Source organism: Cebidichthys violaceus, unplaced genomic scaffold (genome assembly GCF_023349555.1).
Source record: "Cebidichthys violaceus isolate CVI_PGR_0920_01 unplaced genomic scaffold, fCebVio1.0.p SCAF_104, whole genome shotgun sequence".
In the NCBI taxonomy this organism is placed as follows: Eukaryota; Metazoa; Chordata; class Actinopteri; order Perciformes; family Stichaeidae; genus Cebidichthys; species Cebidichthys violaceus.
In genome coordinates this window covers 383409-410321 of record NW_027176268.1, presented here as the reverse complement: position 1 = coordinate 410321, position 26913 = coordinate 383409, and the positions used below count along the sequence as shown (strand labels likewise).

The 26913-nt window shown below is 41.2% G+C and overlaps 1 protein-coding gene across 2 annotated transcripts; it reads left to right on the top strand.

Moving 5' to 3' along the window:
- Positions 1–135: 135 nt before the first annotated feature.
- tep1 (telomerase-associated protein 1) lies at positions 136–25533 on the top strand. 2 transcript variants are annotated; one of them, XM_068731603.1, is made up of 56 exons: positions 136–307; positions 867–1360; positions 1513–1728; positions 1919–2068; positions 2752–2916; positions 2997–3134; positions 3453–3524; positions 3830–3954; positions 4984–5141; positions 5505–5614; positions 5781–5859; positions 6072–6264; positions 6743–7106; positions 7266–7418; positions 7646–7714; positions 8370–8491; positions 8750–8815; positions 9384–9527; positions 9626–9917; positions 10116–10237; positions 10445–10558; positions 10767–10884; positions 11777–11965; positions 12171–12358; positions 12460–12601; positions 12845–13024; positions 13175–13267; positions 13706–13841; positions 14032–14191; positions 14534–14667; positions 14762–14850; positions 15328–15442; positions 15552–15578; positions 15672–15882; positions 16067–16187; positions 16693–16817; positions 16897–16996; positions 17186–17341; positions 17935–18147; positions 18394–18450; positions 18594–18732; positions 19316–19567; positions 19804–19955; positions 20160–20267; positions 20423–20527; positions 20731–20860; positions 20971–21056; positions 21269–21395; positions 22248–22378; positions 22471–22592; positions 22959–23102; positions 23324–23423; positions 23580–23691; positions 23770–23852; positions 24368–24472; positions 24888–25533. In XM_068731603.1, the coding sequence occupies exons 2-56, from the start codon at positions 869–871 to the stop codon at positions 25005–25007; spliced, it is 7914 nt and encodes a 2637-aa protein (XP_068587704.1). In that variant the 5' UTR covers positions 136–307; positions 867–868; the 3' UTR covers positions 25008–25533. The 2 variants fall into 2 exon arrangements, with proteins under 2 accessions (XP_068587704.1, XP_068587695.1); XM_068731594.1 differs by having other exon boundaries at positions 1510–1728.
- The last annotated feature ends 1380 nt before the right edge of the window (positions 25534–26913 follow it).

The following is a 26913-nucleotide window of genomic DNA, read 5'->3' as shown; positions in this document are numbered from 1 at the left end:
TGTTTTTTTCCGAAGTAATTTTGCCTTTATTCGATGAATTGAGGGTAGGCACTCATGCACGTGTAGTTACGGTAAAAAAAAGCACACAAATTTCTGACCAATCAGCGCTCTGAAGACAATTACGTAGCCAGCCAGCTGCTCGAATGAGGACATTTACAGTAAATCAGGAGCTACATGATGCTACGAAATGCTTCAGAAATAGATGCTAACACTTCAGTACATCAAACGGTAACCTTATACACAAGAGGACGCTTTTGTTTGTGAGTCAACGCGCGGGCCCGTGGAGTTTAAACTGTGTTTATTTCCGGTAAGTTTCCTGCGACTGGGCGTTCACATCACCTCCTCTAAGAAAACTCTTGAGTCATTGTAACGTGGAAGGCAACAATTAAAGATCTTGTCTAATGTTGACTAATGTCTCACTTCTCTTCATTTATCGCGGTTAAGTCCAGTGGCAGTCTTGGTAATGTGGTAGAGTGTTTTTCCTTCTGCCAGTTAATGCTGCACACAGTTTAGTTGTTTAAACTTGACATTTTAATGAATAAATATATGTAAAATGCTACTTAACTAACTTGAAGAAAGGGCTTGCATTACACCACAAATCAAGCTCCTGACCAACTTGAAATTTCTTCCTTCCTTATGTCGAAACAGGCCTTATGCTGATTATTTCCAGACTTTGTCCCCTTTTTTATGGACTCTTTCAACTGAGCAGCACACGCCCTTAACCATAGTCCAGTAGTACAATGCTTGTTTAACCATTTGAAGGAATGCTGCAGAGTTGCTTGTCTCAATGCTTAATGCCACGCAGGTTTGTAAGGGTTTGTGTTTGAGACAGCCGTTGACGCTCTGATTCATGTGTTTCTCTGCAGAGATGAGGGCGTTGTCTCTGCAGCGGACCAATGTGGCCCAAGGAGAGCAGCAGCAGGTCACGTGTGGGAGAAGTTTGTCTGCCAACTATGTTCCTCTGTGTCTGGAAAACAAGCTGTTGGCTCAGGCCTCCACGTTGATGCCCCAGCCCCGCTCTCCACTCTTAAGCTTTTCAGCACAACCTTCCTCCTGCCCCTCTCTCCAGCCCTCCAGCCTGTCGTCCACCTCGTCCTCCCTTCTCTCCACATCCCTCACCTCTCCTCTCCTCAGCACGGAGAACAAGCTCCTTACTGACCATTCACCTGGTCTCTCTTTTTCCCTCACCTCCTCTACATCCGTCCCAAATGACGCTCTGCTCTTTACGTCCCTGGCCAATCGCTTTGCTCACCCGCCTTCATTTCTCCATCGTGCTCTGGGTGGAGGAGACGGTGGAGGAGATGAAGGCAGCAATGAAACATCTGAAGTGATGCAGTCCAGTTTTGAAGAAACAAGTGAGGTACATGACACTATTTTTTTAATTTGTTTTACTCTTTTGTCAATTTGTTTTTTGCACAAACAGAAAATCAAATTTAAACTATTTGACACAATGTTTTGAAGCATCCCATTGGCTGTATTACTGCTTTAATGTAACTTCTCCTGCATCAGCAGTATTCTGAGGGAGATAATACTTTCACAGAAGAAGAAGAAGATGTTGATGATGATGATGATGATGATGATGATGACGGGATAGCCATGGAAATACCTGCCCAGGAAACAGAGTTGGGCAACAACGAACTCGAACAAACTATGGCCATCAATCAAGAGGAATTTGCTGAGATTGACAGAGCAAATGAAAATGTTGAGGAGGAGCTAAAAGATAAAAAGGTAGGAGGAAATACTTCACACTGCATATTTATGTCGTAGAAATACTCTCTTTTTTTTTTAGTGCTGGCTTTGCAAGTTTAGCATTTCTCTGCACCAGTGTCACCAAATTGTATTCCTGTGTTGATTAAAGTGACTGTAAGTCCTCTGAGTTGGGAACACATACCTCACTGTCTCCCTGTCTGTTCCTCAGTATCTCCTGCTGAACGTGGTGTGTTGCTCCCTGGTCAATAAGAGCACGGCTCCAGGCCAGAAGGACTGGGACTCAAAGGAAAGTGTTTGGACCAAGATCATAGAGCTGGCGAAGGACATTTCTGTCTGTGACCCACAGTTTCTTCTCAAGGTGTGTTTGCACGTCTTGTGTGTGTGTGTGGTGTGTGTGGTGTGTGTGTGGGTGTGTGTGTGCAGGCGGTATGCATCCGGAGACATTTTTATTTCTGTGCCAAAGTCGCGCCTGAACTTTTATTTTTAACTATGTGGTAATGTTTCAACCACACCGAGACATCATCATGCTAAAAAACACTGACAAGACATGTCAAGAAATGCATTGTAGCAAGAATTCATTCAAACACATTTTATTAAGATAACTGTAAATGGATGTAGACGGCAGAATATGACAACACTGTACAAAATTAAATAAATCCCACAAACTAGAAAACAAATTATACTTTGCTTTCTTTGGGTTTTTTAAATTGGAAAAGAACAAAGTGACAGTATGACAAATACAACATAACAAAGAACAAATAGTACTCAGTATACATTTTAATTTCTACTTGTTTCATAATGAAACAGTTACTTGTTCGTCGTCTTGTTTCATGTAAAGGATCTACTACATGATCTACTCTATTGGTGAATTCATTTCATGGCCAATATCAAATTTCAAGTGCCTCTTTTCCTTACTTATTCACCATATAATGATTTTGGTGGAGTCAATCATCAGACAGACGGTACACATTATGACAGTAAAGGGTTATGGTTATTTCATCAGTCATGTACACTGTGCTCGTTCTTTCTTCTACCATTCAGGTGGCAGTTTACACTCGACAGGAGCTGAACATCCGCATCACAGCAAACTTCTTATTGGCCCTGGCCGCCAACCAGCCCTCCACCAAGCCACACGTCCGCAGATACTTCTGCGCTGCCGTACAGCTGCCCTCGGATTGGCTGGAAGTAGTCAGAATCTATAGTACGGTAAGTCTTAGTGAGTGGGTCTGGATGCGTCAGTCCTGTCTGTTGTGTCCAGTCTTTACCCCGTGTTTGCTTGTCTCCAGTGCTTCAGTCGCTCCCTGCCGATGTGCTTGAAGAAGGCAATGGCTGACAAGTTCAAGCAGTTCAATGAGTATCAGCTGGCCAAATACAACACACGCAAGCACCGCTGTAAACACAACCGCAACAAGCGCAAACCCAAGGTACAGAAGCGTTCATTTAGGTCTCTATTGTTTGATTTAGTTTAGTGTTAAACCTAATAATACTAGTATTAAACCCCTGCTAATAAAAGGCTGAAAACTGTTTGTCAGTAATAGTGTTTCTTAGCTTTCCCTGTGGTGAAAAACAAAGGTCGACACCCACACACTTTTAACCACCTCGACTGAAAAAAGATGAAAACTTTATGTGGTTTCTATTTAAGTAATATTGACTGATTCCTCTCAATTTAGACATTTAGTGTCTCAAACATCCTCTGGTCATCACTCCTGGTTGGTTCTACTTACACTGTCTTTGATTTCCAGAGACCGACTAGCCAGCAGATGAAAAAGTGGGCGAACTTGCTCCGATCGGATGAATCTATTCTGACGAAGTTTGTAAGTCAATACTTTTCTATTGTGCCACTTAATACGGACTTTGGATGTTTCTACATTTGCTGTTATTTAATTGAATGTTTGGAGTTTAGCTAAAGGGTTTTTGTTCACATCAACCTCTGCTGTGTGTGTGTGTGGATGTACGGCTCCAGTCAAAGTAAACTCAATCAGAACGTGGGTAACACTGTGTGTGTGTGTGTGTGTGTGTGTGTGTCTGTCTGTCTGTCTGTCTGTCTGTCTGTCTGTCTGTCTGTCTGTCTGTGTGTGTGTGTGTGTGTGTGTGTGTGTGTGTGTGTGTGTGTGTGCAGTTGCAGGAAGACGGCAGAAAAGGGGCGGTGGATAAAAAGCAGAGCGAGTTCAGTATAAAGAAGATGATCAAGAAGTTTCACATTAAAGAACCGGCTGAACATGTTATGGCCATTCTGGGGAAAAAGTAAGCCACACACACATTCACACACTGATCTACAGCACATCTTCATTTGCACAACTCCTCATTTTCCAGTTTACTTAAACCCCACTCTCCACATTTATCATCTATGAGCAGTATATAAACCTGTATTAAATAGTTTACAATAATGAACTTTGTTTATATAACACCTTTCATACCAGGAATGCAGCACAAAGTGCTTTATAGTAAGGGGAAACAGACATTGAATGAACATAAAAACTGGGACAATAAGATGTAAAATAAAACACTCTTGATTAATATATGATGAGAATACAAATAAGATGGAATAGAATGCATAACATAAGATGTAAAATAAAAACCCACTGTATGATAACAATTAAACATTTAGAACACATGAAGTAGTTAAAAGCAGATGTTGGGACACTTAAAGTGTTGTGCAGTATCTTAAACATTTAAAAGATTTCCTATAAAGACATAATACATATGTCTTTAATCATCTGTTAATATCCACTTATGGATGACTCACACAGGAGGAGTTAAAGTTCTTGAAAAATACATAAAACATTCATTCATTCATTCATTCATTTTTTTTTTTATTTCTGTCATGCCAAACATTCTCTTCTCCCAGGCTTCCTCCAGATTATGGCTAACTTATGTTTATCTCAGTCTTTTTAGAGTCATCCATATTTATAAAATCTATGGCTTGTGTTTATCTTACTAAACAAAGCTTGTGAGCTTCACAGTAGACGGGGGGTTGATAGCATGCTCTATTTCTAGGTGTGTCAAAATACTTTATCTGTTGTATCTACTGCATAAAATGTCTTGTCGAGGGTTTAAATCACTCTCATCTCTTTAATTCAGGCTCTTTATCTAGGAAAAAAAAAATAGCATTTTATATATTTATTGTTGAGACAATATGAACATAGAAAAGTAGACGGAGGAGGAGAGAATAAGAAGAAAAGGGTTCAGTCTCAGGGCTGTCGTGATGACTTTACCATGGTGTATCTCTGGTTTTTCCCCGCTTCTAATGCGATGTGGTTGTGTCGATCCCAGGTATCCTGCTGACCTGAAGACGTTCACCCACAGTGGGATAAAGGGCACGTGGGACAGGGAGAGAGCCGGGAAGCGAATGAAGCTCAAAGAGCCGGAGACGTGGGAACGGCTGCTCAGCCTGGAGGGCAACAAGGCCGCCACCTGGGAGAAGCTCATAGGTCTGCTGAGTTCACACTGACAGGCAACTGTTCCCAAAATGTTGAGTTGCTCCTTTAGTCCAGGGCAATTAGAACACTCTTTAGAGAATAAAAGCCACCAGTATTACCAGTCAGTCATCACACAACTCTTACATTTTAAGTACTGTTTGATTTTCCAATCTGGTCCAGAGATTCAGTCCAGCATTCCTCAAGTCCAAAGCTCACTGCTATATATGGAATCCAAAAAAAAGCAATGAATACATATTTTCCAACATGAAGTTTAAACATTCAAAAGCACTCAATCTGTATGCATCTTGCATGCCTGTCAATACTAAAACATGTCCAGGATCACACATACTGATGAATACTTTCTCTCCTGTGCAGACAATAAGTCTCTTCCATTCATGGCCATGCTGAGGAACCTGAGGAACATGATCACTAAGGGCATCAGTGAGGCTCATCACAAGATGATCCTCAGCAGACTGACCAATAAGGTGGGATCCAATAGAGCGTAACATCCACTGAATCCTTATTGTAAAGACTATAATACAGTTAGTAAACTGTTGCTGTTGTGCCAGAGGAAGAGTAATATTCATGTCCGTCAGTTGGTTGTTATGTTTCTTTTGTAATATAAACTTTGTGTTTTTGATGCGTTTACAGAAAGCGGTTATTCAGAGCCGTCAGTTTCCCACCAGATTCCTCGCTGCCTACAAAGTCATCATGGAGCTCAACACTTTGGGTGAGATACATATACAACAAGTGTGGCAACAAAGGAACTCCTCTTTTAGGTGGCTCATTCTTCAAGACGTGGTATCACATTCCACTCATTCAGTGTGATTTAAATGTTGACAAACTAACATTTCAGCCTAACCTTGCTTTATAAAGTGTACCTCTGACATACTGCAACAACCAACACATGCAGCACCTCCCCTTTGCCTCTCTATCCTCTAGCCGCAGCATCAGAGCAAGCACTCCCCTCTGTTAAAGAGATCCTGAAGAGCATCCTGAGTAAGATTCCCAAGAGCAAACGCTTCAAACGTCTGGAATGGGAGACGACTCCGAGGAACCGGATCAGGGTGACACTCGGAGTGCCGTTCATCTATCGACTCTACCAAGCCAAGAAGACCCAGCTCCTAAAAGCCAAGTATGGGAATGTACTTTGAGTTTCAGCAATCGTAACATTTTAGATTTAAACTTGAAATTGTTTCGGTTGTCCGTGTCTTGATGCACAGGAAGTGAGAGAAGCAACAGCAGTTTGACATGAACAGATAAACCACAACAACTGGGTTAATTAGCTTGAGCAGTGATGGCCACCGTGACTGAACAAGAAAAGCAGAGAGCAGCACCTCAAACAGAAAATAAGCAGTAAAACACGTCACTGAACTGCAGATACAGCGTGACAGGTGGTGTTAGAGAAGCGCAAAAACATCACAACAAAACTGCTTCACATCAAAGATGCAGACTGGAAAAAAACAATACAAAATGTACGCCGGTTTTTGCTCAGAAGGGAAATTTGTTAGTTTGGATCAGTTAAAAAGACAACAAAGACAATATTTGCATGGCTTGAAAAGAAAGTATACTCTGTTACATGATGCAACTGTATTCTGTGTCTGTGCATCCAGTCAGAAAGAGTTCACCGTCGCTCTGCTGGAGCGTTACCGCACAGCTCTGGAGACGGCGGTCCAGCTCTCCTGTCGCTACAACGTGCCTCCGCTCCCCGGACGGACCGTCATCGTGCTCTCCTCCCGCCTGACAGATGATGACGACTGGTCTCGTAAACTGGACTTCTGCCTCCCACCAGACCCCGAGCAAAAAAAGGAGGAGGAGGAAGAAGAAAAGGAGGAGGAGGAAGAAGAAAAGGAGGAGGAGGAGAAGGAGAAGGAGGAGGAACAGGAGGATGAGGAGGAACAGGATGAGGAAGATGAGGAGGAGCAGAAACCGAGAGGAAGGGGGAAGAGCAAGTCAGAGGACCAGCTCACTCCTTCTGTGAGGGCCTGTTTACTTCTGATTTGCGAATAACACAAAGAAAGACTGATTTAAGGATTATTTGACTCAGTTTCAAACCTCATAAGTGTTTCAGCTGTGCTGTTTGTACTTGATTATTTCTAATTACCATAATCTCCCCCCACTTGTGCATTCTCTCAGATGAAGGAGGTTGCGATTTTGCTCTCGCTGATGATTGGCAGCAGTGCCGAGGACTTTCAGCTCTGCTTACAAGATTGGTGTCACTGTCAAGAAGCCGAGCTGAAGTCTGATGTTCTTTTGGATAACGTCAGAAGTGTGATGAAGCAAATGAAGGTCAGGGCTCTTCCTGCTTGTGTTTCATCTAATGTCACTTTTAAAATCACTGCCAGCATTCATTTTAGCTTTTACGTAGAGTGATTAAACATAAGTGAGGTACTATAATAGTAGTATAAAGATAGTAACTAATAAGGATGGATATATTTCTACATTGGTAGAATAACAGAAGCTGCGTTTCTGTTCATTGGATGTTGCCTTTAATAATGAATACTTCTCTTTCTCAGGCATGTTCAGAAACGTATGAAAATAGGGACCAACGTGGCTTGTCCAAAATGTTAACCAAGAAAAACAAGGTTAGTTTATTTTTATTTTACATTATTATGTCTCTATTTTGTATGATAAGTGCTTACACAATAAATGTTGCCTTAAAGGGGGGCAACACATCTCTTTTAGATGGTTTCACAGTTAGCTCAGAGGTAATGTGGTGTTAAGTTTGAATAGATATGCAGCGCCTGATGGACGCTATTAGGAAAATAAATCGCATCTGAAGTTTAGACGTTTACACATGTCCTGTTATTTATGCCACCTGCAGGCAATACGTGTTTGTTTTATTTGTATCTATGATCTCTGTCTCTTTCTGTGTTTTTAGGTTTTACATTGAACACTTGTATCACAATAAGATATATTTAAGTGATTTCAGTAATGTTTTAACGAAATCTGCAAATGGTAGCACCACAGACAGGACTTAGGTATCCTCTCCCTACCCTCTGCTTATATGTCTAATACAATATTGTTAGAATGTAACCAGCACAAACATGAGCTATACAAAAAAAAGACACACTTAAGGTTCTAATATTCCGTGATTGTCTCTGCAATTTAATATTCGCTGAGCCAGTACCTGAGTTTCAATTAAACACTTTGTTGATTGAAAGTAAAATGCCGCCGCTTTAGACGACAGTACAAGATGCTTCCTTGTGATCCATGGCCTCATGTGGTTTTGCATCTCAGGTGGACAACATCATCGTGCTGAGTGACCGATGGATCCCTGGCGAAGTCGAGTGGATCATCAACACCTACAGGAGGGACATAAACAACAATGCCCTTGTGGTGAAAATCTTATTGAATGAACAGTAATGCTCCAATTTCCTTCTTACAGCATTTCTCACAGACCGTATTGAGAAGCTAAAGTTGTACTCACCAATCACTAGTGGACTTTTAAAATGTATTTGTTTTCTAACAATATTCTTTCAGCAAAGTTTCATATTTGCTTGTTTGCAAAAATGCACAATAATGTAGACGTTCATAGCAACAAACAAAATTCAGCTGCTTTCTGTTTCCCGTCCTGTTTCTAACTCGGATGAGTTTATTGTTGTTTTGTCTACCTGCAGAGAGTCAGAGTTCGTCGCTGACAGGAACTGTGTGAAGCTGTGTGGCTTCAGTGAACAAATGCTGAGGTAAAATGTCTGGGTTGCTCATTTTAATACAATAAAACAGATTTGGATGATTTTTATATATATGTAAAGAATGTAAAGCCCACTGGTTCCGAAAAGCAAATTAAAATGGTCTTGAACTTTCTTGCCAAAATCCCTCTCATATCTGTTCGTTAAAAAGCCAGTTAGCTTAGAATGGAAACAGTGAGACTGGCTCACTTTGATACGAGCGCCTCTAAAGCTCACTAATGAACTCGTTATCTTGTTTGTTTAATCTGTCAGTGGTGTAAACCCCCAAGTAAATTGCCTTAGTGCCCTTTTTACACTCCATCTGTTGTAGAGATTAAAAAGACAAGATACCATGTTAATTATTGAGCTTCAGATGTTCTGGTAGGTGGATTTTGTTACCTTAAGTCAGAGCCAGGCTAGCTTTTTCCCGTTATCAGTCTTTATGCGAAGCTAAGCCACCCGTCTGCTGGCTGTAGCTTCATATTTATCTGACAGACGTCTAACTTCTCGTCTAACTCAAGACGAGAAAAAGAATGAGCATATTTTCTATAGTGATTAACTGTTTCTTTAACTTTGTGACCAGGTTTGTGGCAGAACGAGGGTCATCCAGAATGCTGGACCACGTGGAGCATTTAGACAAAGTGTACAACGTCCCACCTCCACAGGGCGCTAAAGACCCTCAGGCCACAAACAGTGTTGTCCCGATACCAGCCAGCCCCAAGTTAAGGTAATGTATTATTTTGTGGCAAAGAAGCAATCTTGAAATGTTTGCTGCTTCACATTGAAGACCAGGAGACATTTCCTTTTCCCTTCCTGTGTCGTCAGGTGGCGAGGTGTACGTGTCTTCATCTCCTCCACCTTCAGAGACATGCACGCTGAGCGCGACGTCTTGGTGCAGAGCGTGTTCCCGGAGCTCCGGCGTCGCGCCGCCTCACACTGCCTCTACCTGCAGGAGGTGGAGCTGCGTTGGGGCGTGACAGAGGAGGAGTCGGGGCGGGCCACCGAGCTGTGCCTGTCAGAGGTGTGTCGCTGCCAGATGTTGGTGGGACTCCTGGGAGAGAGGTACGGCCTGGTGCCTCCCAGACCGGTCCTCCCTGACCTGCCGCAGAACAGCTGGGTAAGACGTGTTGTCATGACATAAAATTAGAGAATTAATACTGAAAAGGATTATTTAACGGTAGAAATGTCAGCGACTACTAACCATCACGTTATTGTTACTGAAAGATGATGATGTTTTCAGATGTGAATTCACATTTTAGACATTCTTTGAAATAGTGAAATATATTATAACTTATGTCTGTGTGTGTGTGTGCAGCTGGTGTCGGCCCCAGAAGGCCTGTCCATCACAGAGATGGAGATCCGTCAGTTCCAGGCTCTTTACCCCGACACAGCACAACAGCGAATGTTCTGCTACTTCAGAGATCCAAACATCATCAAGTAATCCATGCTGACATTCACACATCACAACTGGTCCAAACTTTAAATGTATAAAGAGAAAGGTTTAAATGAGTTGCGGGATGTAGATGTTTTGTAAAATATTTGTGTTTCCATTGAGTTGTTTTCAGTTTGTAATACTTTACAGATTTCTGAAAATCACCTTAAATGTTTTATGTTTTATTTTCATTTTCCTTTGTTGTTTCTCAGATCAGTTCCGGTGGCTTGGAGATCTCATTTTGTCCCTGAGTCAAAGGAGGCGGAGTCTAAAATGGCGTCTCTGAAGACAAGGATCCGGGACAGTGAAGTCAAAGTCACTGAAAAGTGAGTCATGTCTGTCACGTCCCATCATCCCGTGAAGCTGATGTATTAAAACAATAGTTCACGATGCCTTTAGAATATTTCTCATTTAAGCAGTATTTGTTTGTTTGTGTTTTTTCCGTATCAACTGGCTTTTTAAAAAAAATGAATCCACTAAAACATAATCTTGGAGTGCTTCAGCTGAGCCAACTCGTCTGTGTTTCTGTCGCAGTTACTCGTGTGCGTGGGGCGGCGTTGAGGAGGGGAGACCCTATCTGAAACACCTGGAGGACTTTGGCAAGGCCGTGCTGGAGGACCTGTGGACGGCTGTAGGAAAGCTGTTTGTGGAAGTCAGTCACTCCGACTATTCAATCAATTTCATTTCCAAACTCTTCGTTAACCAAACTTGTTTCAAATGTTGTATTGTGAAGCATCATTTAGAGAACAGAACAGGGTATTGTCAACTTCTTTTTCATATAAACAAACATAATATGCCAAAAGACGCAGGAAAAAACCCTCTTCACAAACTAAATAAATACATAATAAATAAAATAATAATACTAATAAACTCATTAACCAAACTTGGCTATGTCAAACCAGTGGTGGAATAAGTATTCAAAGTACTTAAGTAAAAGTAGCAATGCCACACTACAAGTACAATTCCTGCTTTTCGATTTTTACTTAAAATTATAAAAGTATTAGCAACAAAATATACTTAAAGTATCGAAAGTATTTAATATGCTAAATGGTATTTTGCTAAATGGTATTTTTATATTATTGGCTCATTATTAATGTGTAAATAATATGTAAGTGGTACTTTTAATATTGTAGTTGGTCGAGGTGAAGCTACTTATTACTACTTTGTGTACTGCCTGATATAATATATGATATTATAAAGCATCTTCTATCAACTGGTCCATATTTTTTGGTACGTAAAAGCTCAATCTGAAAAGTAAGTTGTAAAAAATATAATAATATAAAATACTGTAAAACAGAAATACTCAAGTAATTTATTAATTTACTTTATTTGAGTAAATATGCTGAGTTACTTTACATTGCTGTGTGAAACTACTAAAGATCCACATTTAGTCAGGAGGTACTTTCTGTTCAGTTGCAACTGTTTTAAGCAATATTGCGCCTTGTATTATTGATTGGTATCATTTCAGACTACAGAGATATCTTGGACACAATTTAACATACTGTAACTTGTAATGAAACGCCTCATTGTTCTCCATGTCGCAGGAGCACGACGAGGCCGAGGCTTTGTCCGATGTGATGGAGCAGGAGGTCCACCAGGAGGCGCTGCAGAGGCAGTTCTTCGGCAGGGCGAAGCTGCTGTCTGGGGCTGTCGAGATAGTGGAGCAGGCCCAGAGCAAAGGAGGGTTGATGGTGGTGGAGGGCGGACCTGGAGAGGGGAAAACTGTCTTCATGGTAAATGTTTTTTTTAAGGAATCGTATTTTATTCTTCTGTCAGGAATTCTAACCTGTTGATCGAGTCAGTCAGAGGAGTTTGGACAGAATCAAAAAAATATTTTAACCTCAAACCTGCCTTAAAAGTAGCATGTATTTGGGTTGTAAATCCTCTACATTGGAAACATTGCCACCCATGTTTAACTGTCTCTCCATCTCCACTCAGGCGGCTCTAGCAGACAGCCTCAGAACCGGAGTTAAGTCCAGGAAAAACCTTGTCTGTGACGTCACCTCCTACTCTACAGCTGCCAGCCAATCAGCACGCTCTGTGGAAAACCTGCTGCGATTCCTCGTTCAGTGGTTGAGAAAGATGAAAGATACGAAGGAGGAATCGCCTCTTCCCCATTCTTACAAGTAGCTCGATTTTTAATTGTCATTTGTTATAACTTGCAGGTGCATCATGTTGTCTATGCACTAACGGCTATTCCCTTTCCTTTAATTGTTTCTAATTACAGAGATCTGCTGTTAGAATTTCACTCCAACTTGAGTGACATAAAGAAGAACAAACCTCTGGTGCTGCTCATCGATGGGGTGGATCTTCTCCAAGATGGCAGAGGTCAGCTCAGCTCTGATTGGATACCACAGCAGCTTCCTCAGGTCAGTTACATGGACAGAAAAATGACGGGAAAGGAATCACTTTTCTAGTGAGGTTGTGTAGAAAATGAGAAATCTGCACATTCATTACTCAAATGCAGTTCACAGAGGATCGGCCTGAATTTGGAATAAAAGTGATTCTGATTCATGGTTTGGATGCCAGACAAAAAAAATGATCTATGGTTGAATTACTAAGGGTTTGTCTGCTCCAGTAAAACTCAGATTCAGTATTTTTTTCCTTGTCAGGGTGTTTGTTTGGTAGTGAGCATCACAACCAAAGCCGCGCTGTTACAAACCCTGGCCAAGAAAAGCAGCACTGTCCTGTTTGCCGTGGGACAACTTACCATGCCGGACCGGAAGGAGATAGTTCAGAAGGGCCTGGACTCCTTCGGGAAGAAACTCAGTGACTCTGCATTCAACAACCAGGTTCCTCTAATGTCATGAGCTCTGTAAACATCACAGTGTACACAGTGTCCAAATTCTGCTTCTGTGAATAAGGCTGCCACACTCAACAGTTTGCCTCACACTCTTTTAATCCTTTAACGCTTAATTCATCTTAAAACTGTGCTCGTCCAGCTCCAGACGCTGATAATGAAGAAGGGAGCAGTGAGTCCTCTCTACCTGCACCTGGCCTGTGAAGACCTGAGGAACTTTGCCTCCTTTGATAAGGTTTAATAACACTTTTTAAGACACTTACACATTTGGTATTACTGGTTGTTTTTCCACTGTTGGCTGTGCCAAAGATTGGGGTGGATGCTTACATGAAACCTTCTTAAATTGCTAGCAGCTGTGTGAGACTGTACTTGAGCTAACTGCTCACATCTGCATGCTAACGTGCTCCTAATGAGAGTAGGATGATGTTCTAGCATGCATGATACATTAGCTAGTTAGTGCAACACACAAAGAACAGCGTAGGATGATAGGAGCTGAAATAAATGACTGTAGGACCAATTTAATAAGGATGTGATGTATGATGGCAAATTGCTATGAAGGGCTTCATAAATAAATATAAATCAATGCCTGTCACGTCTTACTGTTAAAACCAGCCTTTTCATACAAACATGATTATCAACTTGGTTGTTATTGTACTTTGTCTCCGTGTCTTAGTTGAAGGAGAGCCTCCAGGGCTTGCCTCAGTCTCTGAGCCAGTTGGTGCAGCACAGCCTGGACAGACTCTGCTCGCAGTACAGAGGCATGCTGGGACTCCGCTGGGCCCTGGCAGCACTCACTGTCAGCTCCACTGGTAAGATGAGTCAAGTTGTGATGTTTTTCATTGCGTTATTTTTAAATTTGATGGAACACTAGAGAGGGGGTAAATTGGCTGGTAGTGCATTACAGCGAGTGCTAAAATATTTAAAGGGATATTACAACCAAAGTGGTCATTTACTCGACTTTCTTTGGCCGCCTCAACATGTTTTCCTCTTGATCAACAGGCCTGAGGGAGGGAGACTTGTACTCCGTACTGAACACATGCAACGACTTATCCTCTCGGGACGGACAGGTCACGTGGCAGGAAGTACTGCATCTGTCCAGGAAGCCCAAGGGACGCATACCCATGGCAACTTTCACCCGTATAGCGCAGAGTTTACAAAGGTATGACCCATATGAGTGCAAATAATAAGGATGCTGCCATTATCTGTGGCAACAATCTCTCATAGTTAACTTTGGTTGCTTGTGATGTGAGGTCATTGTATCAGTTTGTCAAAGTATTTTTGCACCTAGCTGTCTGTTTTTTTATCTTTACTCTCTTGTACTATGATTTGCAATAAAATCAAATACACATAATCATTCAAATTTGATCAACATTTCAAAGGTTTATACCGATTGTGTCCTACAGATTTCCTCCGTGTTAGAGGAAATGTCTGTTTAGATTCAGCACACTGAGGTGTGTGTTGAAACTATGGAGGTATTAAACCTATGGATCCTTCTCTGCAGCCTGGTTGGTCCGTCTCATTGCCACGACACTGACGACCTGCTGGCTCTAACCAATCCGGAGGTGAGGAGGGCCTTCGAGGACTTTCTCCTCCCAACAGAAAGTGACAGAACCAGAGCTCACCTCGTACTGGCAGGTAAAGTACACACAGTCTGTTTTAATACAGTACAAGTATTAGTCACTGTATATTCTAATTGGCATCATAATCACTGCACTGTGTCTTTACACAGCTCATCTGTGGGCACTGGCCGACCCGCAGGGTACAGATACCTTTCTTCACTGTGAGGCCAACTCTGTCATGCACCTGCCATCCAGCCTGGTTAGTCATATTCCATCATCACTTATAACACAAAGGTTATACGACATGAGCAACGGATAAATCTCCTGCAGTACAGTAAACAAGCATTGTTTATATATTCACTAATAAACTCAGTTTTTTAGCAGTTGAGACACAATCAGACATCCTGAAAACTCACTTACAATCACTACAATAGCTTGATTTAATCATAAGTTTCAGTTGGTAGACCTTCATCAGGTATGACTTAAGTTTCAGTTAACCTCACCTACCTACTCTTACTTTCTCGTTCCTCCTCAGTTTAGATCATTTTTGCCCTTCACACGTTTCTCAAACTCTTGATTGTGTCTTAATAGTACTTGGGGCCAAACAAAATGCACAATTTCAGTTCAATTGGTTTGTGTAAAGAACATAAATACACGCTGGTGAATAAAATCCTCCAGAGAACCACTTTCTCGTGATAGTTCGATTTTTAACTGCCTCTTATTTGTCTTTGGTCAGATTCAAAGTGGCCAGCTGGAGCAGCTTCAATCTCTGCTCTCCAGCTACTACTTCCTGTATGCTAACGTGCGCCAGGGCCTCCTGCACCACCTCAAGGAGACCTACAGCTTGTGTGGTGAGCATGCAGGATGATATTGTATGATGACTGTGGTAGTGCAGGTTTACTCGTGGCTCAACAAAAAATCCTAACATTTGTGTCCTGTGAAATTTTGCCTCTCCTGTAGATAACAAGAATCAGTCTGCACCCTCATGTAAGTGCTTAAGAATACGTTAATCCCACAAATTCCTGCCGAGAGTGTTTTATTCTTATATTTATTAGACAAAGTTTCTCTCTGTGCTCTCAGTTGGCCATCAGGACCGTCTTGAAGACTGCCAGAGTTTCCTGCGGCGACACGGCCCCCTCCTCTCCTCCTGGCCGGCTCTTTTCGTTCAGCAAGCCCTCAATGAGCCTCCTGAGACCTCTGCTCACACCTGGGCACAAGGCCTGATGGGAAAAGGAGGGGCGCGGGTAGTCGAGTGGCTAAACAATGACAGTGAGCTTCTAAAGGAATCTAAGTAAGAGGGTCTTCTGCAATGTGGTTAGAAGATGTTAATTTTTTTTTTATTTTTAAGCGTTTTTGTCAGTCATCTTCAGTTTGTATAATTTTTTTTTTGTCCCTTTTTTAACTTTTTATTTTGAATGTTTCAGTCAATATTGATGTAAATGAATGCTCTGATGGTCTCGTGTGTTTTATCGCAGTGAGCTGGTGTCGACCTTCTCTTCTGTCCCGACCTGTTTGGTCGGGAGCTCGGATGAAGAGCTCGTGGTGGTTGGCACTGGACAGGGAATGCTTCATTTCATCAACACTCAGACCGGACAGGTACGAGCAAGTTCGACAGAAGAAATGTACTTTTTTTTGATCTCCCTTCGGCGTGTTCTTCATCACGTTGCACATTTTGTTGCCTTATAGATTTGTGGTTTATATTTAGCGTAACAATCCTGACCAATTGCAGACACGTGTTTACTCGTTACTCATTTTCAGTTCACATTCAGTACATTGACACGCACACAGGAAATCACAAAAAATCTGACGTTTTCCCTGTAATAACCTGGTTGCTATAAAATCCATGTGCAGCATCTCAGTAATCAGATTTCTCGTCTACCCAACCGTATCTTTCCTTTTATGCCGGCACACTACCGTCACAGTGATACTTCTCTACCCCGATTCAAGGTTTAATGTATGATGTTTCAAAAAATCTGATTCCTGCAGAAAATGTATTAGTGCAGCTAAACACTAATTGTAAATATGCCATGTTCTATGAAAAAATACTGTTAAAAAGCCACAAAAAATGTCTAAAATGAACTCTCCTCCTGGCTGTAAACAGGAAGTGAAAACGTTGGTGAGCAGCTGTGACGGCATCTCAAGCGGTGTCTTTCTTAAGGACGGACGTCTTGCTACCACCTCCTTTGACGGACGAATAGAGATCTGGGACGTCGAGAATGGCTGCAGGTGAGAGGAGAGTTTGACGTAAAATGTGCTACACATATTTGATTCAGGTTGAATTAACTCGTGTTTCTCCATCTTGCAGGACTGCTCTTATTGAGGGCCACACTAATGTGATAACAGCAAGCGACATCACTGCAGACAGGAAGCACCTTGCAACTGTGTCTCTGGACTTCATGCTGAAAGTTAGTTTCAAACAAATCACGTTAAAGTTGTTTCCAAAATCAGTTACTTTTTAATGTGTCCCAGGAAGACTAGAAACCACTTTGTTGCGGCTAATAGTTAATAATGTCAACTATTATTTAATTGTACATGTCACTCAATCATTCAACGTTATCCATCTATATTATGCTGCCTGTTTTTCCCCTTTCCAGGTTTGGTCCTCTACTAAAAGCTATGAGGTAGCAGCCCTGCCCAGCTCCAGCCCTTTGAACTGTGTGACGTTTGACCCCGAGGGTCACCTGCTGGCTGCTGGCTGCTGGAATGGGAACGTGATTGTGTGGAACTGGCTCCAGAATAAAACCCTAACGGTGAGTTATCAGGATAGTCGTATAGGGAGCTCAAGTCAGTTTAATGCCCACTACTTCAAATTAGATGTAATCATTTTGAAACCGTTACAAAAGATAATAAATAAACATTATAAGATTGACACTTTAAGTTAAAGGAGAATGCCAATGCATATGTGAAACAAGTTTGTATAAAACCTTTAGTGTCTCCCGATGGATCTGTGTACAATCTGATAATGACCCAAGTGATGTCACTTGACCAACAGCCTTTTTTAAGACTGATAAAAAGGGGTATTCACTGAAATATTTGATATCGTAGAACAAAACCATTACAATTTCTTGGGCTTGTGTTAATCACAGACCTTATTTTAGGCATCTGACCAAAAACCCATTCAAAAAATCCATTGACTTTGAGACGAGGGAACCAGAAGTAAAACATGCTGAACTATTTCTGGGTTTTATACCTTTTCAGTGGTCAGGTGGGTAATTGCATTGTGGGTAATGTAGGCACCAGGGTTTGGCAAGGAATGTGTGAGACTAAAGGACTATCTCTGGTCCTGCTGAATCAGTTTGGAACTTTTTTTCAACCACTATTTCTCTTCTGTCTGTTCCCTCAGTCGCTGACTGGTCACCGGCGCTCAGTGCGCAGTCTCTGCTTCTCCCCGTCCTCCTCCATGCTCTGCTCCGGCTCTCTGTGTGGAGAGGTCAGGGTGTGGTCCGTGCCCACCTCCACCTGTGTGGGGTGTTTCCAGGCTCACTGCGGAGCCACAGAGGCCCTCACCTTCCTGGATGAAGGCAGCGTGCTGCTGAGCGCCGGCTCTGATCACGTGGTGAGGAATAACTGCCTGCACATTCTGAACCTGGACTAGAAAGACTTGAGGCTGTTTCATCAGTACATTAGTTGAACATAGAATTGACAAACATTTAGAAGACATCAGAAGATGAATATGGTTTTGGGGCCTCATGCATCTTAAAGTTCTCTTATATGTTCTGTTAAGAGAAAAAAAAAAAGATTACTACCATTGTCACAAATAGCCCCCTACACTGCTTTGTCTTTTTGTTCTTCTGTAAAACAGATGCAACTCTGGTCAGGAGGACTCGGACGTTTGGTCACTGCATTAAAAAGTGATGAGGTAAGCGCCTCATTTATCTTGCGTACAAGCGTTAACTTCATGCCATAGTCTGTGTCTACGAACAGTTAGGACATGATTGAAAAACAATAGCTGCCGTTTTGTCTTTTTTTTCTGACCTATAGCACACAATGTTTCTCTTTTAGTGCGAGCAGGAGCCTCCTCGGAAGAAACTGAAGTCTGTAACATGTGAGCCTGCTGCTGCTCTGTGTGTGGCTGTTAACGGAGACTATGCCGCTGTGGGATACCACGGTGACGGCATCAAACTCTTCAGTCTCGACTCAGGTGTGTTTATGGGCCAGGAATGTAAAAAAACAAACAAAAACATTTTTACTAGATTAAATCACTGGAAGACTGTGCAAATACAGACAGAACAAATACAGATATGAAGATGATGCCTAAAAGTAGTTTAACACTGCTCAGGAAGGGTGCTTTAAAAATAAACCTTACTTACTTCCTTACTTTCGTCCTTCCTTCCTTACTTACTTACTTACTTACGTACTTTCTTACCCACCCGATGAGGAAATTACAGTTAGTTAAACCTGGGTTTTACAAGGTTTCCCCCCAAAAACAAGGAGACAGATGGACAGACAGAACATCAGTGAAGCTCAGGAAATATGTCAAGGATATAAAACACAGTAGCAAAGCCATAAAACATTAAGATACACATGGAGATGGACATGCAGTACATAAATAACCTACTGATTATATTGTAGTGACTCATGCAGGAGCATGCACTTGAATCTTGAACCCAACTGACCTTTGATTCAACGCACCTCCTCTATTTCTGTATAAATATTACACAAAATGAAGACACAGTGCTTTTAAGAAAAAACGGACCATAACAATTTTTTTATTTTTATCATAGGGGAGAAGATCTGGGACTCCACGGACCTCGACGTGTCCATATTGAGCCTGCTGTGGGTCGTTTTGGACGCCGAGCAGACCGAACCTGAGCTGCTGTTGTCTGCAGGAAGTGACAAGCGTGTGAGGGTCTGGAAGAAAGACGACGAAGAGAAGGGACTGCTGGGAGGCCTGAAAATGTGGGGAATGTTTAATGTGCAACCAGGCACCATCCAGACATTAGCACAAAACTCCACATACCTGGCTACAGCTTCAGGTGAGCGTCGCTGGTGGGGAAGTAAAAACATGACCTAGTGTTTTACAGAAATGTCCTTTTTAAAGGGACAGTGTAGGATTTGGTGGCGTGGTTGATCCCCCTAAATGCTACACTCTGTGCCTTTTTATACGTTGTGATATATATTTCTCAGGTGGAAGGTACTCTCTCCTAAAACATCTCTTTCTACTGATAACTGTTTATTATTATTTTCCCTTCTGTATTCCCCTTTGAATCAGACAACTTCTCCATTGCTCTGTGTTTGTTGAGCGATCTGGCCCTCGACCCCTCTATTGAGCATCATGATTATCTGAGGGGCCACAGTGGAGGAGTCACCTGTCTGGCGTTCAGCCCCGATGGTAGACGGCTACTCTCCGGTGGAAAAGACAAGGTGCAAAGTGTTTGTGCTGTAGTGTCTTGACAACATCAGAATGATGTTTTTGAGACAAACACTGACTGTATTAATACAACATGTTTTGCCACATGGATTCTATGTTATTTTTGTGCAGGTGCTGTTGGACAGTAGGGTGCTGCAGGGATGATGTATTTTTGGAAGTTAGCATCGCAGTGGTTCTGACAGGTGTCTTTGTTTCAGGCCCTGATGGTGTGGGACGTGAGTTCCTCTCCTGCTGTTCTCTCAAAGTCGCTCCTTCACTCTCACAAAGACTGGATCACCGGCTGTGTTTGGACTCCAGACTGTGTGGTAAATCTCCATTACATGAAGGAAATATAGCTAACCTGAGTTACACAGATCTGCCCCTGAATAGAGCTATTATAACTACAGTATACTGTGTTATTTACAGCACTGTAGTGTTCATGCAAACTTGTCTTCATCAGCCTCTCTCTCTTTTGTCACAGATTAGCTGTTCAAGCGATGGGAAGCTTTGTTTGTGGGATCTGGAGGCAGGCAAACGTCTCGGAGAGATCTCTTTGGGGAATCCTCTCACATCTATCTGCTGTCTTGTGAGCAAAATTCTACATTTATCTATTGGAGAAAATACAGGATGTGTTGTTTCCTTCTCCCCAGAAAGACCTTTATGCGTTTTAATTGTTGTATTGGTGGAGCAAATGAGCCTGTCTTTGTTTTCTCCTTTTGAGATGTGCATGAAGTGTGAGCCCTCGGCCTCATTAGGGGATTCCTGTTGACTTGGTGTTTCTGTGTGCAGGGACGGTATGTGATGGCCGGCAGTGCAGAGGGAGCGCTACATGTTTGGAACTGGGAAACAAAAGTAGAAATCTGCCACATCGCTGCACACACGAAAAGTATACACCACTGCTCACTCCTACCGAATACAGGTAAACTGCCCAAGCATTGACTGTTACACACACACACACATGCATTCATTTGTCTCTCCCTCTCTCTGTCATATTGCCCAGTGTAATGAGTCTTTAATTTTGTTTTTCAGACCTAAACAAAGAAGTCAACCCAGAAGAAATGACTGTTATCACTGCTTCTGAGGATGGCACAGTGCAGCTCTGGAAACCACTACAGGTCTGTCAGTCAACATGAATGGGGAAGTTGGGGAAAGTTGTTGTTTCAAATTTCATGTTATAATAATGTACATGACTTTTTAGTTTTATTCAAACATTTTCTTTTAGTTTGATCTAGATGCAGAGCAAAAACTGATTTCCATAGGGTCTATAATATCACACAGTGTTTTTGTTTTATGTGTCTTCTCTCACATTCTGTATCTTTACATACAGGTGGAGCACTTTGGCACCTTGCAGGGTCACAGTGGTGCGATATGTGGAGTTGTTTGCAAAGAAGGACTCCCAGAATTCCTCACAGTTTCTGAAGACTGCACATTGCGATGCTGGACGGGGGCACCAGGTAATATATTTATATTCTACCTTTTATATAATATACCATAAAGAAAGAAAACGGTACACACATCCCCCACAACTATTCACTTACAAGGTAGGGCAGCGAGTATGTCTCTTGAGAGGCTTGAGTGTGTTCGGCCCTCACTGCTGCTCATTGCTTCTGTGAGTCTGGTGACTGAATCTACATTTTTTTTTTTTTTATCAAATGTGATCTTCTCTCATCTGGCATCTGAAAAATGAAAAGACACAGTTTGTTTAAAGACACTTTAGTGAGAAAATCAACCTGTAACAATAAAAATAAAGGCTTTAAAAACAGATTTTTGAAAAGTGAACGAGCCCCAGTGGAAATTACGTATGCCTGGTCAGACTAACTGTGTAGTTTAAGTTCACTCCCTGCAAATATTCTGCTTTCACATTGGGTATTTTCTAAAGCTTTTGTTTCTAAATGAGACATGAATGTGTGGTAGGACAGCATAACAGAAGAAAATCACCATATTTTCATACATTATTGAGATATTGATAATTACACATCCATTTCTAGGAATCAAATAGTTGGATCACACGAATTGAGAGAAACTTGTTAACATTTTGACAATTGCGTCTCCTTTTCTGTCGTTTTTTTCACACCCTCAATCATCCAATAATCAAGTCACAATGTTTCAGGTCACCCACATCATTTGAAACCACCCTCGTCTGTATTCATCACTAGTAACAGTCTCCTGATGCTGCTCACTGACGGTACCTGGTTACCTGTAGGTGTGATCAGGATTTCAATGTGATGTTGTGTGTGTGTGTGTGTGTGTGTGTGATATTTATTCTGAAAACTGTCCCAGTTCACCTCTGTGTTCTGTCGTTTCAGAGACTCCTGCCAGTCTGAGAGGACCAGTCACAGCTCTGTGCTTCTCTCGGAGAGATGCTTTGCTTCTTGCTGGTTATGAATCCGGTTTGCTGGAAGTTTGGCAGCACAACGCTCTGGTCGGCCAGAAGCAGGTGCAGACGTGCACCGGAAAAAGGGATGTATACTGTGTGTTTTTTTTGCGTCTGCGTTAATCACACGCGGTGTGTCTGTTTGTGTGCGTCAGGCTTCAGACGGCGCCGTCACAGCGATCTGCTCCATGCCTGATGACCAGTTTGCTGTCAGCTACACGAAGCTCGTTGTCGATGTGTGGAAGCTGGTGTGGAATCAACAACACAGCGCTGCAAGGTAAACAACTGCAAAACCGTCGCCATGCTATCACACGGGGCCAACACTACTTTTTAGTGCTTTTTTTTTTTTTTTTTTTTTTTTTTAAAACCTTTATTCAGTCGAAGTTATGAATGAATCATCATTGGCAATGATTGGCAGTTTTTACACAATTTAAAAAAAAATTCCCTACAAACCTGTTGAAAGACAAACCCTGCACATGTGGAGCTCAGACATCCAAGTGACAATAAGCAAAACACATTTTGGGGTAGAGGGTTACGGTGAGTTAGTTCTATGGAGACTGTAAATATATAAAATATGATGTGAGGAGTTTGATTCTACACACTAACCAGTCCGGCTCTGTCCCTGTGTTTCTGTTGCTTCCAGCCTGGTGAAGGTAACCACGCACCCAGCGAAATACCCAGTGGTCCGCCTCGACTACTGCTCCATCCTGATGGGTGTGTCGGACGTTGGAGTAATATTTGACATCACAAAAAACGATGAAAAAGATTGGGAATACGAAGTTAGAAGGTAACACTACAGTGTACTATTTACTCAAATCTTTGTCCAGGTTTTTCAGGGTCTTAATGAATCATTGTCAAAGTTTAACTTCATCGTCTGTTTTTTTTAATTTGAGAGAAAACTCTTCCTGAAATGCGTGATGTGACACTCGGCTCAGTTCCAGTGGTGCTGTTGGGTAATAATAATTTAACCAACCTTAAAGCTATTTGTGTATTTGTCTTATAATGCAGTTGGGAACAAAGTTGCCGAATTTTGGGGATGACCCGTAACGACGAGAAAAGCCTGTGGCTGGTGGGCGAAGGAGATGGACATGTCACAATTGGCTTCATTGTGAGTTTTGACAAACTTATCTCTAAATTATACCAAGAATATTTTTAAAATACAAAACATGTTTGTTGTAGCTCTCAGATGTACTCATGAAACCTGCGCTTTAGTGTACCACATGCTTCATTTAGAGTAAATGTCGATTGTCCTCTCTTTCCTCAGTTTGCGATGGGCCCCAAAAGTAATTTAAGTAGAGCTTTCAGCTCAATGGACGTAGAGATCAACGAAGAGGGGGAGAAAGGGATCCCTCTAACAGCTGGAGCTGTGGACAAAGGTACCAACATCTGTTCTGTTGCCACTGCAGCCGTTTGGATAATCACACAATAAACAATGTGTTGTATGTTCTTTTCAGAATTTGTCGTGTGCGGAGACGTGAAAGGCAACATGTTGTTCAACAAGCCTCCAGATGTTTCCTCGTGGAGCAGCAGAAAACCTGTAAGAGCGGAGAGACTGAAACAGAACATAAGACATTTTTATATTTGTAGTGAGGTATTACTGCTACTTTCAACAATGGCTGCAACATGTTGATGATTTCGTTAATAAAATCAACATGTTGAAAAATGCCCACCCTAATTCCCAAGAGCCCAAGGTGAAATGAAAGAAACTCTTACATTTGAGAAGCTGGAACCACCAAATATTTGGCTTTTTTTCTCTCAATAAATAATTGAATGTTTATCAGAATTGTTGTTGATTAATCTTCTCTTTTTCAAATAATGGTTTCAGCACAACTTTTAAACTGTAAAACGTGCGCTTAATTTATTTAAAGAAGAAGAAGAAGAAGAAAAAAACAGCTGCCTGCCAATAACCAGCAGCTGTGTGTTTTTGGCAAAAGCCTCCCATCTGACCTGACAAAGAAACAACAGCAAACATCAGAGATATTTGTCCGTTGCTTTAAGCCAAGGCTTCCCTTTGTATTGTTTTTAATGATGATGATAATGTTCTGTCTCCAGGCTCACAGTGACAGGATCAGTGTGCTGAAACTCACAGAGCGCACCATCATCTCAGCCTCCTACGACCGGACAGTGAAGCTGTGGGACAGAAACACCAAGAAACAGGTACGCCACAGTCTAACAAGAATAACAGCATTTTGGGAAATGTGCTTATTTGCTCGGCCGCGTACAGAGCGAGGCTAGCTGTTCCTCCTTTTTGCCAGTCTTTGTGCTAAGCTAAGCTAACCAGCTGGCTCTAGCTTCACATTTAATAGAGAAATGAGAATGGTAGCGGTCTTCTCATCAAACTCTGGGCAAGAAAGCGAATTAGCGTACTCTGAAAGTTCTGTTGTCTTCTTATGCATCATAATGATAAACTTCTTCCTTCACATTCATTTTTAAATAATTCCAAATGGTCTTAATTTCCCTTCTGCCTTCTCTCTCTCTCTCTCTCTCTCTCTCTCTCTCTCTCTCTCTCTCTCTCTCTCTCTCTCTCTCTCTCTCTCTCTCTCTCTCTCTCTCTCTCTCTCTCTTCCTCCAGGTTGGCATGTTTGCGTGTGGAGGTCCTGTTTTGCATTTGGAGGTGAACCCTGCAAACCCTACTCAGCTGGTTTGTGGTGACGGACAGGGACAGCTCTACTTTCTCTCCTGGAAAGAATAATCCTCAAGATATTAGCCACTAAACACTACTGTAATCAAAGATTGCCAATAATGTTTTGCTTCCACTCTGTCTAAATGACGGTGACTATGCAGTAGATACTATATATATATATATATATATATATAAAATAAGTATTTATCATATACGGGGATAAGCAACTTAGTTACAAAGATATGTTTACATGTGCCTTTAATTTAGATAGCGAAAAAACTTGCAAATGTAACAAGCAGGTATATATAAAGCCTTAAAAACACTATCAGTTATAGTTTTGTGTGAGCTGAATCAAGGAATGGTTTCTATTTGGGGTTTTTTGTGACAAAATTAAAGTAAGAACGTGGGATATGAACCACTTGGGATGGAAAAATTATCTTTTATTTGATAATAAATGTAATGTTCAAATCTGCACTTTGATTTAATGGTTTTTTTTTTGTTATGGACTAATTCAGAAAACATGGATTTACGACAAAATGATTGTATGTCATAATTTCTTCACATTCAACAAATAGTCAATAAAGGATTAACTGAATTAGTAGCATTTATTTTATATTCCTGGGACAAGAAAAGGGGTCGTAACCTTCTTCTTATTGTTGACAGTAAATGATTGTATTTAAAGGGAGATTAAACCAAAAGCAGGAGGATTGGATTTGATTGCTATATGACACGTTTTATGAAAACAGAGACGGTGTTTAGTTGTGAGGCATCAATGGCAGACATGAAAACACAGCTTATCAGATAATGATTTTACAACTCTGTTATCTGCACTGAAATGCTTCTGTTGTATTGACAGCGGGTCACAGTTAGTGCAACAAACATGTTAAGTAAATACAACTATTTCCACTACTGCACACTGGATTTGAACGGTTTTGCCATAAAATGAATATAAATTTGAACTTTAATGGGACAGTTACTAACCACATAATGTCGCAGTATATTTTAATATGCCTCAGGCCAAAGACACTTTGCATGGTAGCCCCTGCCATCAGTGTATGAATGGGTGAATGACATGTTGTGTAAAAGCGCTTTCAGTGGTCTGAAGACTACAAAGGCGCTTTATAAATACAACTCCATTTACTTTAATACACCTACTGCCATTTGAACTTTTCCCTAACATTTAGGGAATTAGGATTTACATATTTGTTTTCCAAGATTCTTTTTCAGCTATAACTGCAACTCCTTCATTTATTTCATTCAAAATTCAATCATATTTAGTATGCATGCTTTCTGTTTTGATTTTTCCAGTGGTGAAATGTAACCGCTGCTGAGTACATTTACTCAAGTACTAAACTTAAGTACAATTTTAAGATACTTGTACTTAACTTAAGTATTACCATTTTATACCACTCTTCTACTCAACTACATTTCTGAAGCCAGTATTGTACTTTTTACTTCACTATATTTATCTGACATTGGTAATAGTTTCTTTGCAGATTTACTGTTAAAACCTAATTGAACAAATGATGATGTATTATCAATTACACTACCTAGCAGTAGTGTAGAGAATCCTTTATTCTTTTATTAGCTTGTCTCTGTATTTCAACATGTATTGATTTATTATTTTAAATACTCGGTCTTATATCTCCACATTTATTTTCTGATTCTTTATATGCGTTTTTTAAATCATGACACTCATGTTACTCCATAGACTGAATCCCTTCATTCATTTAAAACATAAGACTGTTATTCTGAAATATTTGCAGGACAGTGTTTTGGAAAATGCTGCACAAATGAATAAAGTGCCAGCTTTAAATTGTGAAGTTAGTATTATTTACAAATGATATTTCTGTCTATAAAATATTGAATAATATATGAAAGCCTGCCATTATGAAAGCCAAACTCTGTAGAATGAAGGGCTAGCAGCAGCAGAAGCGACGCGTTTAGCTTGTTGTTTATGTGTGTCGAAACGGGA